The sequence below is a fragment of the Struthio camelus genome, chromosome 1 (genome assembly GCF_040807025.1).
Source record: "Struthio camelus isolate bStrCam1 chromosome 1, bStrCam1.hap1, whole genome shotgun sequence".
In the NCBI taxonomy this organism is placed as follows: Eukaryota; Metazoa; Chordata; class Aves; order Struthioniformes; family Struthionidae; genus Struthio; species Struthio camelus.
The window spans coordinates 224238035-224255892 of NC_090942.1; the positions used below are offsets into that span (position 1 = coordinate 224238035).

General features: G+C 69.7%; 2 protein-coding genes across 32 annotated transcripts in view; one reads left to right on the top strand and one right to left on the bottom strand.

The window, feature by feature from the left end:
• Window positions 1-1446: 1446 nt before the first annotated feature.
• Window positions 1447-11598, bottom strand: RHOG (ras homolog family member G). 2 transcript variants are annotated; one of them, XM_068930905.1, is made up of 2 exons: window positions 2299-2417; window positions 1447-2185 (listed from the first exon to the last, which is right to left on the bottom strand). In XM_068930905.1, the coding sequence occupies exon 2, from the start codon at window positions 2144-2146 to the stop codon at window positions 1571-1573; it is 576 nt and encodes a 191-aa protein (XP_068787006.1). In that variant the 5' UTR covers window positions 2147-2185; window positions 2299-2417; the 3' UTR covers window positions 1447-1570. The 2 variants fall into 2 exon arrangements, with proteins under 2 accessions (XP_068787006.1, XP_068787005.1); XM_068930904.1 differs by lacking the exon at window positions 2299-2417 and adding an exon at window positions 11489-11598 and having other exon boundaries at window positions 1448-2185.
• Window positions 11599-14925: 3327 nt separating this feature from the next.
• STIM1 (stromal interaction molecule 1) overlaps window positions 14926-17858 on the top strand; it is a 113728-nt gene continuing 110795 nt past the window's right edge. For 15 of the 30 annotated variants that reach the window (XM_068930906.1, XM_068930924.1, XM_068930925.1 and 12 more), the window contains exons 1-2: window positions 14964-15065; window positions 16702-16997. In XM_068930906.1, the coding sequence (XP_068787007.1) occupies window positions 16889-16997 (109 nt within the window). In that variant the 5' untranslated portion in view covers window positions 14964-15065; window positions 16702-16888. Of the gene's footprint in view, window positions 15066-15934; window positions 16026-16045; window positions 16245-16701; window positions 16998-17858 lie in introns of those variants that run through there. The other 15 variants (XM_068930909.1, XM_068930931.1, XM_068930916.1 and 12 more) reach the window with 10 other exon arrangements.

Sequence of the window (17858 nt, forward strand, 5' to 3'; positions counted from 1 at the left end):
CCGGGAGCCTGGGCAAGGCGGTTTATTGAAGGAGAAGCGCTCGGGGAGGAGCTCGCGGCAGGCACGTCCTGCCGCCGTTGGTTATCTTTGCGCTCAGCAGATCCCGCGGGAAGAAACTCGGAGCACCGACCGCGCCGCTCTGCGCCTGCGGGGTGCCAGGACCGGGGTGGTGTGGCGGGACTCGCCCCGGCCCCCGAGCCCTCCGCCGGGGCCCCGCGACCCTGGGGCAGGACAGGGACAGGGACAGGACAGGGACGGTGGTGGCATCTACTGCCTTTTCTGAAACACGACTGGCTCCTCCAGCTGGCGGCATCCCCGGCCGAGCCCTGCTCCCGCTCCTGCTCCCGCGGCACGGCCGGGGCTGCTCCCGGGGCAGCTGAGCCCCAGCAGCGGGCGCGGGAAGCGCTGCCCTCCCGGGGAGCCAGGGCACAGGAGGGCGGGCGGTCACGGATGGGGACGCCAGGCCGAGACCACCACCTTCCTCCCTGGACAACCACAGTGCCTAGGGCGATGGTGGCATGTCCCTGCATAGCCAGGTCTCATCCATGTCCAGAATGATGCCCCAGGGGACATCAGACATCTGGGGCGATGGCAGCAGGTCCCTGCGCAGCCAGGTGCCCAGGGTGATGGAGGCAGGTCCCTGCATGGCCAGGTCCCATCCATGTCCAGGATGATGTTGGCAGGTTCCTGGGGACATCAGACATCTGGGGCAATGGTGGTAGGTCCCTGCACAGCCGGATGCCCAGGGTGATGGTGACAGGTCCCTGGGGCATCTGGGGCGATGGTGGCAGGTCCCTGCATGGCCAGGTCCCATCCATGTCCAGGATGATGGTGGCAGGTCCCTGTATGGCCAGGTGCCCAGGGTGACGGAGGCAGGTCCCTGGGGCACCCGGGGTGATGGTGGCAGGTGCCTGTGTGGCCAGGTCCTGTCCATGTCCAGGATGATGGTGGCAGGTCCCTGGGGTACATCAGACACCCAGGACGATGGTGGCAGGTCCCTGCACGGCCAGGTCTCATCCATGACCAGAACGATGCTGGCAGGTCCCCGGGGGACATCAAGACACCCGGGGGTGATGCTGGCAGCTCCCTGCAGAGCCGGGTGCCCCAAGCCCCTTTTCCTCCGGAAGCAGGTGGACGCAGCAGGACTCGGGCGGGCGCTGGCCGGGCTCTGCCGGGCTGCTGGGCAGGGAGAGCCCAGGCGGGAGCCGGCCGGCGCGGCGGCGGCAGGAGGTGGGAGCGGATGCCCCGGCGCGGCCCCTTCTCAGGAAGTGCTGTTCTGCGCTGGGACTGGAGAGGCATCACCCAAAAGCGAACGCTCAAAGCCGGGGGCCGGGGTGGCCGGGCCGCAGGCGGAGGGAGGACGGGGGCCGCCCGGCACCGCGGGGAGCCCGCCGGGCCGCAGCGCCCGCCCGGGCCGGGAAAGCGCGGTCGGTGCTGTCCAAGCTCGCTGCTTCGGGCGCGCGGCGGGACCCGGCGGGGACGGGGCGGGATCGGGGGGGGGAGTCTCTCGCGCGGCGCGGGATGCGAGCCCGGCCCGGCCCCAGCCGGCGCGGCCGCCGGGCAGTCCGCTTCACAAGAGGACGCAGGGCTTTTTGGGCTTGGCCGGGGTGGGGTTGAGCACGGCTCTCACCGCCTCCGTGAAGACATCCTTGATGCCCTCCTGGTTGAGCGCGGAGCACTCCAGGTACTTGACGGCGTGGATCTGCTTGGAGAGGCTGACGCCCTGCTGGGTGGTGATGGGCGCCTGGTTCTGCTCCTTGAGCTTCTTCATGGTCTCAGGGTTATTTCTCAGATCCTTCTTGGTGCCGACGAGGAGGATGGGCACGCTGGGGCAGTGGTGGCACACCTCGGGGTACCACTTGTGCTTGACGTTCTCGTAGGAGGGCGGGCTGGCGATGGAGAAGCAGATGATGAAGACGTTAGTCTGGGGGTAGGAAAGCGTCCGGAGGCGGTCGTACTCCTCCTGGCCGGCCGTGTCCCACAGGTTTAAGTTAATAGTCCTGCCATCGACCGTGTTCTGGGCGCTGTAGTTGTCGAAGACGGTGGGGATGTACTCCTTGGGGAAGGCGTTGGTGGTGTAGCAGATGAGCAGGCAGGTCTTCCCCACCGCCCCGTCGCCCACCACCACGCACTTTATGCTCTGCATTCCCGCGGCTCGGCTTCCCTCGCGTCCACCTTCAGCAACCTGGAGGGGGGAGACGGGGTCAGGGGAGCGGGGTGGGCGCGCGGCGGGGGCCGCGGCCGGGGCAGGGCCCGGGGGACGCGGCGCGGGGCCCGGCCGCGGGGTGACGTCCGCACCGCCGGCTGTGTTTATCCCCGCGGCCGGCGCACGTTTCCCTGTTTGCCTTCCTCCGGTTCCCGCTGCAATTTCAATTACGGGCCGCATCCTGCTCCCCTTCCTGCTGCAGGCGGCGGCCGAGCCGTGGCGGCCTCCTCCCAGCCAGCCCTCCGCTGGGAGCAGGTCCCGGGGCCCGGAGGGCACCTGCAGCATCACCGGGACGGGGGGGCAACGCAGTGGCACCGAGATGGGAGGGGGCACCGCAGTGGGACTGGGATGGGGGGGGACATTGCAGTGTCACCAGGATGAGTGGGGACATTGCAGCGGCACCAGGACAGGGGGGACACCGCAGCATCACTGAGACTAGGGGACATCGCAGTGTCACCAGGATGGGGGGACACTGCAGCATCACCAGGACGGGGGGACACCGCAGCATCACTAGGACTAGGGGACATCACAGTGTCACCAGGATGGGGGGGGACACCGCAGCATCACTGGGACTAGGGGACATCACAGTGTCACCAGGATGGGGGGACACTGCAGCATCACCAGGACAGGGGGGACACCGCAGCGTCACCAGGACAGGGGGACATCACAGTGTCACCAGGATGGGGGGACACTGCAGCATCACCAGGACAGGGGGACACCGCAGCGTCACCAGGACGGGGGGACATGGCAGTGGCTCCGGGACGGGCCGGCCCTGGACGCCTGGGCAGGAGCGGGGCCGGCAGCCCCCTCCCAGCGCCGCAGCGCAGCAGCAGCCGGATAACGGCCCCCCACCGTGGGCGCTGACCCCGGCCGGGGCCGCTGGCGCCTCCCGCGCAGCCGTGGGCCGAGCGCGGCGCGGCGGCAGGAGGCGGCCGGCGGGGTTGCTGCCTCTTTGCAGCCGGCACGCGGAGGCGCGAGGCGGCGAAGGGCGGCGGGAGCCTCTGCACCGTCCACGCCGGGACGCCGGCAGGTCCGCAACAGCACAGGGCTCGCGTGTGCAGCGGGCACGGGGCGCCGCAGCCGGCGCTGGGCGGTCAGGGATTCGCAACAGCAGCGCGATGGGAGGAGGATGACGGCAACGGGAGCAGGAGCAGGGGATGGGGTGATGGGCGCAGGACGGGGGTGATGGGAGCAGGACGGGGGTGATGGGCGCAGGACGGAGGTGATGGGCACAGGATGGGGGTGATGGGAGCAGGATGGGGGTGATGGGAGCTGGAGCAGGACGGGGGTGATGGGCGCAGGATGGGGGTGATGGGCGCAGGACGGGGGTGATGGGAGCTCGAGCAGGGTGATGGGGTGATGGGCACAGGACGGGGGTGATGGGAGCAGGACGGGGGTGATGGGAGCCGGAGCAGGGCGAGCGGAGGGCGCCCAGCTCCCTCCAGGGCGGCGAGGGGCTGCCCCCGGGGACGGGAAGCCTTGCCGGGGGTTCACGCCCCGGCCCTGCCGCTGCCGCCCGGGGAAGCCGCTTTACAGCATGTTAAAACAGGGCTGCGGAGACCTTGGAAGGGGCTGCGGCGGCGGCGGCAGCGCGTGGGGCTGCAGCTCCTGCTGGGGCAGGAGCCCCGGGGACGCCCAGCGCCTCGGCCCCGCCGTCCTCCCCGCTGCCAGCGAGGCGCCGGCGGGCGGCGAGGGAGGACGGAGCTCGGCCCCGGGAAGGACCCGGCGGGGGGAAGAGCTGGACGGCGGGACGAGGCCGGCGCCCGGGCAGGGAGGTGGGTGCTGGGGGCCTGCCGGGCGCCCCGCGCCGCCGCGCTGCCCAGACGCCACCGCCGAGAGCCGTGTTCTCGCAGGCGGCTCTGCAGAAACCCTGCAGCTTCCCGGGAAACCCGGCAGCATCCTGCAAAACCTGGCAGCATCCCGGGAAACCCGGCAGCATCCTGCAAAACCCGGCAGCATCGCGGGCAACCCGGCAGCATCCTGCAAAACCCTGCAGCTTCCCGGGAAACCCGGCAGCATCCTGCAAAACCCTGCAGCTTCCCGGGAAACCCGGCAGCATCCTGCAAAACCCTGCAGCTTCCCGGGAAACCCGGCAGCATCCTGCAAAACCCTGCAGCTTCCCGGGAAACCCGGCAGCGTCCTGCAAAACCCTGCAGCTTCCCGGGAAACCCGGCAGCGTCCTGCAAAACCCTGCAGCTTCCCGGGAAACCCGGCAGCATCCTGCAAAACCCTGCAGCTTCCCGGGAAACCCGGCAGCATCCTGCAAAACCCTGCAGCATCCCGGGAAACCCGGCAGTGTCCCGGAAAGCCGGCAGCATCCCGAGAAAGGCGCCGGCTGAACGCGGGGCTGCCCGGGAGCGGGCGCGAGCGGAAAGCCTCGTGCCTCTTACCGCATCGCGCCGGCGGGTGAAAGCTCAGGGGAAAAGGGGGAGGAGGGAGGGCGAGGGAAGCAGAAGCCAGACAACGGGGAAGGGGCTGCGCCCGGCCGGCTCTCCCCGAACCGGGGCTCCCGCGGGGTTTGGGGGATCAGGGATGAGCCCGAGCCGGATCTGGAGCCGGGCTGTGCTCCAGCCCCAGCTGCCTGGAGCGGGAAAGCACGGAGCCCCCGGGACTGAGCAGCCTCCTGCCACCGCCGCTGGCAGCGCCCCTCACCGTGGCCTCCGGGCTGGCCCTGGCGGCTGCAAGGGAAAAGGAGGGGGGCGGGCGCTGGGGGCCCAGGGAGGCCCCGGCCACAGGGTTCGCACGGCGCCTTGCCGGGGCCGGGAACAGCCCTGCAGGCAGGAGAGACGTCACTGCCCCAGCCCGGCCCCCCGCTCCCCACTGCACAGCCCCACTGCTCCCCGCTGCGCAGCCCTCCTGCTCCCCACTGCACAGGCGCACTACACAGCCACACTGCTCACCACTGCACACCCCCCTCTGCACACCCCCCACTCCCCACTGCACAGCCCCACTGCTCCCCACTGCACAGCCTCACTGCACAGCCCTGTTGCACAGCCCCGCTGCTCCTCACTGCTCCCCACTGCATATCCTTAATGCTCATCACTGCTCCCCACTGCACAGCCTCACTGCTCCCCATTGTTTCCCACTGCACATTCTCCCTGCTCCCCATTGCACAGCCTCACTGCACAACCCCAACGCTCCTCACTGCTCTACCCCACTGCATATCCCCGCTGCTCCCCGCTGCTCCTGCAGCGCCTGCCCCGTCGCAGCCCCGCGCGGCCGCGCTGCCCGGCCGGCGCCAGCGCGGGGTGAACGTCCCCGGCCCGGAGGCGGCGGAAACAGGACGAGGAAGAGGAAGAGCGTCGGAGCGCAGCTGGGCCCGCCGGCCCCCCCGGCCCCCAGCCCCCAGCCAGGCTCGGGGGCGCGCAGCGGGCGCCTTTGCCCCGCCGGCACGGCAAAAACGACTCAGCTCTGGTTCGGCAGAAAAGGGAAGCAAAACCTGCTCGCCGGCCGGCTCGCCCGCGGGCGGCCACGCTCGCATCCCCCCGCTGGGTTTTTCCACTGCGGGAGCGGAGCAGCTGCCAAGCGCTGCCGGGCCGGGGCTGGGGCTGGCAGTGCCCGCCCGGGCAGGCTGCGCCCCGCGCCCGGCCCCCCTGCGCTGCGCACTGCGCACTGCTGCCATGCACCGGGCACTGCGCCCCCGCACCGTGCAGCCCCACCCCGCACGGCGCACCCCGCACACTGTGCACTGCACGCTGCACCCCCGCCCTGCACTGCGCAGCTTGCATACTGTGCACTGTGCACCGCGTGCCCCCACCCTGCACTGCGCACCCCACACACTGCGCACTGCACATCACATACCCTAACCATGCACTGCATACACAGCATACTGTGCACTGCGCACCGCATGCCCCCACCCTGCACTGCACACTGCACAACCCCACCACACACTGCACATCCCACATCATGCAGCCCCACATTGCACTGCACACCCCACACACTGCACTGTGCACTGCACATCGTGTGCCCCCATCACACACTGCACACCCCGCACCATGCAGCCCCACGCTGCACTGCATGCCCCACACACTGCACTGTGCACTGCACCCCACCACGCACTGGACCCCCTCGCCCTGCACCGAGCAGGGAGCGGGGCCGGCTGCTCCCGGAGCGCGACGGCCCGGGGAGGGCAGGAAGCAGCGTCGGGGACGCCGGCCACGGGGCTCCCGGGGGCTCCGGCCCGGCCCCCCGCCAAGGAGCTTCCCGCCGCCGTGCCCCCCCTTCCCGCGCGCGCCGCGGCCAGCAGCCCCTCCGTGCTGAGCCTAAGGCTTTCAGTTTTCCTCCTTTTCTGACGGCCGGCTCTGCGTGACTAATTTCCTCATTTTATTTTTGTCGCCTTCCCTCCCCAGAGGCTGCTGAGCTCAGGTCCGTCGCGGCGGCTCTGCCACCCGCTCCCCAGCGGCGCTGGGGGCTCAGCACCGGCCGGGGCCACTGCCAGCGGGCCACGGCCGCCTGCGTCGGGAGGCTGCCAGCATGGGGTGGTGGATGGATGGGTGGATGGATGGACGGATAGGTGGATGGACGAGTGGATGGGCGGACAGGTGGACAGATGGATCATTGGATGGATGGATGGATGGATGGTTGGATGGATGGATGGATGGTTGGGTGGGTGAATGGACAGGTGGATGGATGGATCGTTGGATGGACAGGTGGATGGACGGGTGGATGGATGGACGGATAGGTGGATGGATGGACGAGTGGATGGGTGGACAGGTGGACAGATGGATCATTGGATGGATGGATGGATGGATGGATGGTTGGATGGATAGATGGATGGATGGATGGGTGGATGGATGGACAGCTGGATGGATGGATCGTTGGATGGATGGGTGGGTGGATGGATGGAAGGATGGGTGGAGGGATGGATGGATGGTCAGGTGGGTGGATGGATGGTCAGGTGGGTGGATGGATGGAGGGATGGTTGGGTGGGTGGATGGAAGGTTGGGTAGGTGAATGGATGGGTGGACGGATGGATGGTTGGATGGATGGACGGGTAGGTGGATGGATGGAGGGATGGTTGGGTGGGTGAATGGCTGGGTGGACGGATGGATAGGTGGATGGATGGGTGGAGGGATGGCTGGGTGGGTGGGTGGGGGGATGGCTGGGTGGAAGGTTGGGTGGGTGAATGGATGGGTGGGCGGACGGGTGGGTGGATGGATGGAGGGATGGGCGGATGAGTGGTTGGGGCCAGCCAGGCCAGGCCACGCTGCTTGGCCTCGGGGTGAGAAAACAGCCTGGCAGCGCGCAGGCGGCCAGCCGAGCCGCGGCCCGGGGCAGGGGGCTGCGCGCCCGCCCCGGCCCCCACACTGCCCCCGGCCCCCGGCCGGGCAGCGACCCCGCACGCCGCGGGGAGCGAGGCACCCGCCATGCGCCTCGACCTGCAGGACGCGGCCGGGAACGGCGCAGACGGGAGCGACGGAGCCGGGAGAAAAGATGCAGCCGGGGACAACGATGCAGCCGGGGACAACGATGCAGCTGGGGCACCGCGCGGTGCCGCTGGGAGCGGCGGGCCGGCCTCGCCGCAGGAGCAGCGGCGGCGCCCAGGGATGGCCCGGAGCGGGTCGCCTCCCACGCTGGAGGCGCCTCTGCCCCGGCGAAGGGGTGAAGCAGCGAACAGAAAAACGCACCTGGGCCTATCGCCGCCCCGGCGGTTTCCGTCTCGCCGCCCCCGGCCGGCCCCGGGGAAGGCGGCGCCGCTGGCGTTCGTTTTCTGAGCTGCAAACGCCCGCGCGGGGCTTTGAAGGCGGGAGCAGGATGTGGCGCGGGCGGCTCCGGCGGGGCGGCCGTTGGCGCCTGGCTAACTGCACGCTCAGCGCCCAGCGCTCAGCGCCGCCGCCTCCGCCGGGCGGAGGGAAGGGCCTGGCGGCCCGGCCGGCTGCGGGAGCCGAGCCACGAGGCCGCGGCGCGAACTCGCGCCCCGAGGGCCGCCGCCTGCCGCGCTGCCGGGCGCACTGCCGGGCGCACCGCCGGCTGCGGGGCACAGCACTGCCAGGGCTGCAGGGTGCACTGCAGGGTGCATTGCAGTGTGCACGCCTACAGCAGTGCCAGTGCTGTGGTGCACACCACAGTGTGCAGGGGCACAGCAGTGCAACGCCGCAGGGTGCATTGCAGTGTGCAGGCCTCCGCTGCCTGAGTGCTGCAGTGCACACTGCAGCCTGTGCAGGGGCATCGCAGTGTTGCTGCTCCTGTGGTGTGTGTGGCCCGCAGTGTGCTACAGTGCATGTATGAGTTTTGCAGTGTGGTCAAGCGCGCTCTGCAGTGGGTGCTGCGGTGTACTCTATGTGTTGCCCCGCATGCGGCTGCAGCACCATGTTGCCTGTTGCAGTGTAAGTTGCAGCACAACAGGTTGCAGTGTGTGCTGCAGCGGGTGTGCTGCAATCTGTGTGCAGTGTGGTGCAGCGTGTGAGTGCTGCAGTGTGCGTTACAGTGTGCTGTTGAGTGCAACTGCACTGCTGGGTGCACAGCCACCGCAGTGCGAGTGCGGCAGCGTGTGACCTGCAGTACGCGACAGCCGGGGAGTTCTGCGCTCTTGGAGGGTGTCCCGCCGCGAGTGCTGCAGTGCGCGCAGCGTGTTGCAGTGTGCGCGCTCCCCTGTATGTGGCTGCTGCGGTGTTGCATGCTGCACTGCATACTGCAGCACAGTGCAGCGTCGGTGAGCGTTGCCTGTTGCAGTGTGTTACAACGTGAGTGTTGCCACACGCTGCAGGGTGTGCAAGTGATGCGGTGCGTATTGCAGTGCGTGTGAGTGCTGCTGTGTGTTGCAGTGTTGCAAGGAATGTCGCAGTGCATATGTGACTGTTGCAGTGTGTTCCAGTGGGCCTGTTGTGGTGTGTTGCAACATGCATGTAGTGTGGTGCCGTGTGTGTCACTGCAGTCTGCGTGCAGGTTGTTCAGCGTGACTGCTGCACAGTGTGTGCAGTGTGGTGTATTGTGGCTGTCACATTGCAACTGTTGCAGTGGGGCCTGCACAGTGCACGCAGCATGTACACTGGGTGTGCAGTGCATGTGCAGCGTGACGCGCCTTCAGTGCGCGGTGCATGTGGTGCAGCGCAGAGCTCTGCAGTGCGTTCACTTTGTGGCGCCGCGCGCAGTGCTGTGGGTGCAGCGGGCAGGTGCAGGGTGCAGCGTCGTGCCCCGCAGTGTGCGGCGCAGTGCGGCGCAGCGGGGCACTGCGGGGCGCAGCAGCAGTGCTGCAGCAGGGCAGTGCGGTGCAGCACCCTGCAGTTCATGCACGGAGCGGTGCCACGCGCGCAGCGTCCCCACTGAACAGCGCTCGCAGCGCCCGATGCAGGGGATGCTGTGACCGCGCGAAGTGTCGGTGCCGGGCGCGAGGGTGCAGCGGGTGCAGGGTGCAAGGTGCAGTGGTGTGGGGTGCAGCCGGTGCAGGGCACGGGATGCAGTGGTGGGGGGTGCAGTGGGTGCAGGACACGGGGTGCAGTGGCTGCAGGGTGCAGGGTGTGAGGTGCAGTGGGTGCGGGGCGCAGCAGGTGCAGTGGGTACAGTGGGTGCAGGGTGCAGGGCGCAGCAGGTGCAGGGAGTGGGGTGCAGGGGTGCAGTGGATGCGGGGTGCAGCAGGTGCAGTGGGTGCAGGGCGCAGCAGGTGCAGCGGGTGCAGGGTGCGGGGCGCAGCAGGTGCAGGGTGTGGGGTGCAGTGGGTGCAGGGGTGCAGTGGGTGCAGGGTGCGGGGCGCAGCAGGTGCAGGGTGCGGGGTGCAGTGGGTGCAGGGGTGCAGTGGGTGCAGGGGTGCAGGGTGTGGGGTGCAGGGGTGCAGTGGGTGCAGGGTGTGGGGTGCAGCAGGTGCAGGGAGCGGGGTGCAGCAGGTGCAGTGGGTGCAGGGGTGCAGGGTGCAGGGGTGCAGCGGGTGCAGCGGGTGCAGGGGTGCAGGGGTGCAGGGTGTGGGGTGCAGGGGCGCAGGGGTGCAGGGTGTGGGGTGTGGGGTGCAGGGGTGCAGCGGGTGCAGGGGTGCAGGGTGTGGGGTGCAGGGGCGCAGGGTGTGGGGAGCAGGGGTGCAGGGTGTGGGGTGCAGGGGTGCAGGGTGCAGAGGGTGCAGGGTGTGGGGTGCAGGGGTGCAGGGTGCAGGGTGTGGGGCGCAGGGGTGCAGGGTGCAGAGGGTGCAGGGTGTGGGGTGCAGGGGCGCAGGGTGCAGGATGTGGGGTGCAGGGGTGCAGGGGTGCAGGGTGCAGAGGGTGCAGGGTGTGGGGTGCAGGGGTGCAGGGTGCAGCGGGTGCAGGGTGTGGGGTGCAGGGGCGCAGGGTGCAGGATGTGGGGTGCAGGGGTGCAGGGGTGCAGGGTGCAGAGGGTGCAGGGTGTGGGGTGCAGGGGTGCAGGGGTGCAGCGGGTGCAGGGGTGCAGGGGTGCAGGGTGCAGAGGGTGCAGGGTGTGGGGCGCAGGGGTGCAGAGGGTGCAGGGTGCAGGGGTGCAGGGTGTGGGGTGCAGGGTGTGGGGTGCAGGGGTGCAGAGGGTGCAGGGTGCAGCGGGTGCAGAGCCCCTGACGGCGCCGTGGGCCGCACTCTGCCGCGGAGGCTCCTGCCTGGCCGGCTCCCGGCCCCGCAGCCCCCGGTGCCGCTCTGCTCCGGGCGCCGCTGCCTCCTCCCGCCCCCCCAGACCCCCCTGGCGCCCGGGTGTGCGGCGAGCGAGACCCCCACGGGGGGGGGGACCCCAGCGAGGGGCTTCCTGCCACGGGGGGGCTCTGTGAGGGGCTCCCGGCTCCCCCAACGGCCGTCCTGCACCGCCGAGGCGCTCTGCGAGGGGCTCCGCAGCCCCCCCACGCGCGTCCCGCGCCGCCGAGGGGCCCCACGAGGGGCTCCGCAGCCCCCCCACGCGTGGCAGCCACCGCCGAGGGGCTCCACGAGGGGCTCCGCAGCCCCCCCACGCGCGTCCTGCGCCGCCGAGGGGCCCCCCGAGAGGCACTGCAGCCCCCCCCCACGCGTGGCAGCCAGCACCGAGGGGCTCTGCAGTCCCCCCACGCACATCCTGCGCCGCCGAGGGGCCCCCCGAGAGGCACTGCAGCCCCCCACGCACATCCCGCGCCACCGAGGCGCCCCCCGAGAGGCACTGCAGCCCCCCACGCGCATCATGCGCTGCCGAGGGGCCCCCCGAGAGGCACTGCAGCCCCCCACGCGTGGCAGCCACCGCCGAGCTGCCCTCGAGGGGCTCCGCCGCCCCCCCACGCGCGTCCCGCGCCGCCGAGGCGCCCCCCGAGGGGCTCCGCAGCCCCCCGCCGCCCCCCACGCGCGGCGGCCGCCGCCGCCCCCCGCCCACGCGCGACGCCGCCGCACTCACCGCGGGCCATGGCGGCGCGGGCCGCTGCTGGCCGGGCGCCGCGGAGGAAGTGAGCGCGGCCGCGGCGCGGGGCCGCGAGGAAGTTTCGCTCGCTCGCGCCCTCCCCCCGCCCCCGGGGCGCCCTCGGGAGACCGGCCGCGCCCTCCCCCCGCCCCGCCCCCGCCGCTTCCTTCCGCGCCCCCGGCCCCCCCCGGCCCCGCCGAGGACCGGCCGCCGGCGCTACTCGGGGCACGGGCGGCGGGGCGGGGCGCGGCCCTGCTTCCGCGTGGGTGCTCCCGTGGGTGCTGCCCTGGGCGCGGCCCTGCTCCCCCGTGGGTGCTTCCGTGGGTGCTGCAACGGGCGCGGCCGTGCTCCCCCGTGGGTGCACCCGTGGGTGCTGCAGCGGGCGCGGCCCTGCTCCCCCGTGCGTGCTCCCGTGGGTGCTGCAGCGGGCGTGGCCGTGCTCCACCGTGGGTGCTCCCGTGGGTGCTGCAGCGGGCGCGGCCCTGCTTCCGCGTGGGTGCTCCCGTGGGTGCTGCAGCGGGCGCGGCCCTGCTCCCCCGTGGGTGCACCCGTGGGTGCTGCAGCGGGCGCGGCCCTGCTCCCCCGTGGGTGCTCGCGTGGGTGCTGCAGCGGGCGCGGCCGTGCTCCCCCGTGGGTGCTCCCGTGGGTGCTGCAGCGGGCGCGGCCCTGCTCCCCCGTGGGTGCTCGCGTGGGTGCTGCAGCGGGCGCGGCCGTGCTTCCCCGCGGTGCACCCGTGGGTGCTGCCCTGGGCGCGGCCCTGCTTCCGCGTGGGTGCTCCCGTGGGTGCTGCAGCGGGCGCGGCCGTGCTCCCCCGTGGGTGCTCCCGTGGGTGCTGCAGCGGGCGCGGCCGTGCTCCCCCGTGGGTGCACCCGTGGGTGCTGCAGCGGGCGCGGCCCTGCTCCCCCGTGGGTGCACCCGTGGGTGCTGCCCTGGGCGCGGCCCTGCTTCTGCGTGGGTTCTCCCGTGGGTGCTGCAGCGGGCGCGGCCCTGCTTCCGCGTGGGTGCTCCCGTGGGTGCTGCAGCGGGCGCGGCCCTGCTTCCCCGTGGGTGCTCCCCTGGGTGCTGCAGCGGGCGCGGCCGTGCTCCCCCGTGGGTGCTCCCGTGGGTGCTGCAGTGGGCGTGGCCCTGCTTCCCCGCGGTGCACCCGTGGGTGCTGCCCTGGGCACGGCCCTGCTTCCCCGTGGGTGCTCCCGTGGGTGCTGCAGCGGGCGCGGCCCTGCTTCCACGTGGGTGCTCCCGTGGGTGCTGTCCTGGGCGCGGCCCTGCTTCCCCGTGGGTGCACCCGTGGGTGCTGTCCTGGGCGCGGCCGTGGTACCCCTCAGTGCTGCAGCGGGTGCTGCCATGGTTCCCCGTGGGTGAACCCGTGGGTGTTGCCGTCGGTGCTGCCGTGGTCTCCCCCCCCGGTTCCCCCGTGGGCCCTGCCCCGTCCCCCCCCGGTTCCCCCGCGGGTGCCGGCCGGTTCCCGGCGCGGCCGGCTGCTGCCCCCCGGAGGCGGCGGGGGCGGCTGCCGCTGGGGACGGACCCGGGGGCGCAGAGCCGCTTCCCCACGGGGGGGGGGGGGGGACCCCGGGGGGGCGGGAGTGTGACCGCGGGACCCGGCCGGGGGGGGAGGCTGCGGGGTGGGGGGAGGCCGGAGAGGAGGCCGGGGGGAGGCTGGAGGGATGCTGGGGGGGGCCGGGGGGGTTGGAGGGATGCTGGGGGGGGCCGGGGGGAGGTTGGAGGGATGCTGGGGGGGGCCGGGGGGGTTGGAGGGATGCTGGGGGGGGGGCCGGGGGGAGGTTGGAGGGATGCTGGGGGGGGGCCGGGGGGAGGCTGGAGGGATGCTGGGGGGGGCCGGGGGGAGGTTGGAGGGATGCTGGGGGGGGACCGGGGGGGAGGTTGGAGGGATGCTGGGGGGACCGGGGGGAGGCTGGAGGGATGCTGGGGGGGGGGCCGGGGGGAGGCTGGAGGGATGCTGGGGGGGGGCTGGGGGGAGGTTGGAGGGATGCTGGGGGGGGGCCGGGGGGAGGCTGGAGGGATGCTGGGGGGGGCCGGGGGGAGGCTGGAGGGATGCTGGGGGGGGGCCGGGGGGAGGCTGGAGGGATGCTGGGGGGGGGCCGGGGGGAGGCTGGAGGGATGCTGGGGGGGGCCGGGGGGGTTGGAGGGATGCTGGGGGGAGGCTGGAGGGATGCTGGGGGGGGGCCGGGGGGAGGCTGGAGGGATGCTGGGGGGGGACCGGGGGGAGGCTGGAGGGATGCTGGGGGGGGGCCGGGGGGAGGCTGGGGGGATGCTGGGGGGGGGCCGGGGGGAGGCTGGAGGGATGCTGGGGGGGGGCCGGGCCCCTGGGGCTGCCTCCCCCGGCAGCCGCCGCGACCTCCCCTCCGGCCGCGCGGGAAGCGGCGGGGGCTCGGGGGGCTCGGGGGGCTCGGTGTTGGCGGCGAGCAGGGGGTCGAGCCCCCCGCGCCGCTGCGGCACGTGGCCCGAGGGACATGGCACACCCCGGGGGACATCGCATGGACTGATGGACATCACACGCCCCGCGAGACATTGCAGGGACCTTGCATGCCCTGAGGGACATCGCACGCCCCAATGGACATCGCACACCTCGAGGGACATTGCACGCCCCGGGGGACCTTGCACACCTCGAGGAACATTGCAGGGCCTGAGGGACATCGCACGCCCTGGGGGACATCGTACACCCCGGGGGACATTGCACGGCCTGAGGGACACTGCATGCCCTGAGGGACATTGCACACCCCGGGGGACATCACACACCCCAATGGACATCACACACCCCAGGGGACATTGCAGGCCCTGAGGGACATCGCACGCCCCAATGGACATCACACACCCCAGGGGACATTGCAGGCCCTGAGGGACATCGCACGCCCCAATGGACATCACACACCCCAGGGGACATTGCACGGCCTGAGGGACATCGCACACCCTAATGGACATCGCACACCTCGAGGGACACTGCACGCCCCAAGGGGCATTGCACGGCCTGAGGGACATCACACATCCCAATGGACATCGCACACCCCGGGGGACATCGCACGCTCACCAATTACCAGGAGTGGGGCGGCGCAGCCGCGGACCAACTCCGGAAGGGAGGCAGCAGTTAATTCACGGCCGCTGAGCGGCGGGGCCCCGCGTGGAGGGGGCCCCGCGTTGGGGGGTCCCGCGTGGAGAGGGACCCCGCGCGGAGGGGCCCCCCGCCGGCAGCGCCGCCCCCGGGCTCCCCGTGCGCCTCCCCCGCGGCTCACGGCCGCGCGGTCTCCCATCCAGGCCTGAAACAGGGCCGACCCTGCTTAGCTTCCGCGCCGCGCCCCCGCCCCGCCTCGGCGCCGCCACCTTCGCCCGCCAGAGGCCGCTGCGGCCCGGCGGAGGGCGCCGGGGGGGGAGGAGGGAGGGAGCGAGGGGGCGTGGCCAGCCGCCCGCCCCTGATTGGCCGGGACGGCGGCGCGCGGCGGCCCCGCCCCGCGGCGGGTCTCGCGCCGCGGCCGTTGGCACCGCCCCCTGTCAGTGAGCGTGAGGCGGCGCGGCGCGGCCCGGCCCGGCGCGGAGCGGAGCAGAGCGGGGAGCCCGGTGCCCGGTGCGGAGGGGGGGGCGGCGGCGGGCGGGTTGTCCCGAGAGAGACCGTTCTGAGGGCGGGGGGGGGTGTCCTGGGAGAGACCGGTGCTAGCGAGGGGGAGGGGCGGGAAAGCTCGGAAGAGACCATTGCTAAAGGCGGAGGGGGATGTAGGGCCGTCCCGGGAGAGACCACTGCTGAGGGGAGGGGGGGTGTCCCGGGAGGAACCACTGCGGGGCAGGGGGGTGTCCCGGGAGAAACCGCTGCGAAGGGGGACGCAGCGAGGAGGAGAGAGCCCTGCAAAAGGGAGGGGGCAGGGCTGTCCCGGGAGAGACCACTGCTGGGGAGGGGGGGCAGGGCTGTCCCGGGAGAGACCACTGCTGGGGAGAGGGGGGGGCCAGGGCTGTCCCGGGAGAGACCACTGCTGGGGAGAGGGGGGGGCCAGGGCTGTCCCGGGAGAGACCACTGCTGGGGGGGGGGCCAGGGCTGTCCCGGGAGAGACCACTGCTGGGGAGAGGGGGTGCCGGGGCTGTCCCGGGAGAGACCACTGCTGGGGAGAGGGGGGGGGCCAGGGCTGTCCCGGGGAAGACCACTGCTGGAGAGAGGGGCCAGGGCTGTCCCGGGAGAGACCATTGCTGGGGGGGGTGCCGGGGCTGTCTCGGGGGATACCACTAAAAAGAGCAGGGGGACGGCTCTCCCGGGAGAGACCACTGCTGGGGAGGGGGGGCAGGGCTGTCCCGGGAGAGACCACTACAAAGAGGAGGGGGGGAGGGCTCTCCTGGGAATGACCACTAGGCCGGGGGGGGGGCAGGGCTGTCCAGGGAGAGGCCACTGCTGAGACAGGCGGGGGGGGGGGACGATTCTCCCGGGAGCGACCACTGCGCGGGGGGTGGGGGGGGTAGCGGGCCGGACCGGCGGGGCGGGGCGGGGCGGGGGGTCCCGGGCAGGCGCCGGTCCGAGGCGGCTCCTGGAGCCGTGGCCGAGGTACCGTGTCCCGGGGCGGCGGGGGGGGGAAGGCGTGGAGAGAAACGAGGCCGAAGGAGAGGAGAAGCCAAAGCACCGCCGGGATGCAGGGCGGCGCTCGGCGGTGCGCCGTGCTGGGGCGAACCCAGGGGGTTTTGGGGGTCTCCGCGGCGCCGCAGCCGCCTGCCGAGCCTGCCGCTCGTAACTGCGGCGTGCGGGACGTGTTCATACCTAGTTTAGGTCTTTTAAAACTGTTTTCCTGGTGTCGGTCGTCGCGTGCTCCGCCGTAAAGCCGGGGTGGCTGTAGTGGGGTGGCAGCAAGCTGCCGGGAAGGCGTCGGGGCTGTAAAGGGTTAAGGCTTGGCTGCCGCAGCGCTTGGAGCCACGGGGGCTGGTTTGGTAAAACGTTCACGGGGGAGAAAAAAGCGAGCAAGGAGGCTGTGGGCTTCTTTTTAATCACTTCTCAGTACGGAAAGATGAGGGGTTTTGTTATTGTTTTACCTTAGCAAATCTTTAGGAATGCAAGACAGGAAAGGTCTGTTTTTGAGACTGAGAAGCTAACGGAGAACTGCTTTGTTTGGAGATAACATAATTGCGTGCTTAGTTCGGGGGCACTATAGGCTTCAGAGAGAATTTCATCCTGTGCAGGAATGGTGGGAAAAATAACCTTAAAGTTTCTCCATCCTTTTCTTCTGTAGTCGTTGGAATTAACCTGGTACTGGTCCCGGAACATCAGACTCTGCCTCCTACGTTATTTTGGGATATAAGCGTGCAAAGAGAGAGAGAGTCTTCTCCAGCCTGCCCTAGGAAGCGCAGACGTAGCTGCCGAGACTGATGCCGAGGAAGAGCTGACATACGAGATAAAAACTGTTAACGTATACAGAAATGGATTTATGGTCAAGAGTGGCAGTTTGGATCCTGTGTGGTTTTCTCCTGCAGCAAGGGCAGGGGGAGAGGCTTCTGGCTTCCCATCTGGATGAAACTGCAATTGCAGGTAAGCATAAGGCTTTCAAAATGCTTTTGGTATAATCTTCCCCCTTTTTCAGAATTCAGGAAATATTGGAGAAAAACTACTGCTTTCTAAAACCTGTTAGCTGCTTTAACTGAGGCCTCTACGCTATCTGTTTTAATTAACGTGCTTATGTGAAAGTATTAATGTTCGTAAATCTTCAAATTCCATCAGTGCTGCAGGGGATCAGTTTATCACATGACAGATTTTTCATCAACAGCATATTGTGTCTTAGCGCAACATGCAGTTACAACCGTAGAGCTTTCAATTAGGTTTTCTAACTCCAGTAGTTTCAGATAGATACCTTTGAAAAGGTACAAACTAGTCTGGTTGCACTACTAAATGGCATAGACCCAAGCGGTAGTAAATACTAACCAGTTTTGAGGATACTGCTCATTAGTTAGTTAGAGCTGCTGCTAGCTAAGTTTTTGAATAGAGTATGGCATTGGTTCTGAAATCTGCGGTTTTCAGGGCAAGGGTTAAAGGACCAAAAATAATCCATGTTTATTTTTGAAATGGACTCCAGTTGCTTGCTAATGAGAATATTTTGTTGTTAATTTTTGATTGTGGCTTGGTCTGTTCAGAAAATATCAATATTTAATTTGTTAAAAGATATTCCTACCAGGGCGCATTACTGGGCTGGGCTGGGCTGGGGCTCAGAAATCTCAACAGTTGCATAACCATAACATGCCTTCAAATTAGCCGTCTTCAGTATCTCCTTTAATTGTCATGCTCTGGGAAGTGAGCTTTTGGCCAGTGAAGAGCAGAGGCAGTGAAAATAAGACAGCTGACTGCTCTGCTTTTTCTTTCTCACCCTTACATCTTCCTGCTCCATCACCATAAAGC

Bases quoted from the DNA above. Each gene is read 5' to 3' on its own strand.
- RHOG (XM_068930905.1), bottom strand. From the start codon at position 2,146: ATGCAGAGCATAAAGTGCGTGGTGGTGGGCGACGGGGCGGTGGGGAAG.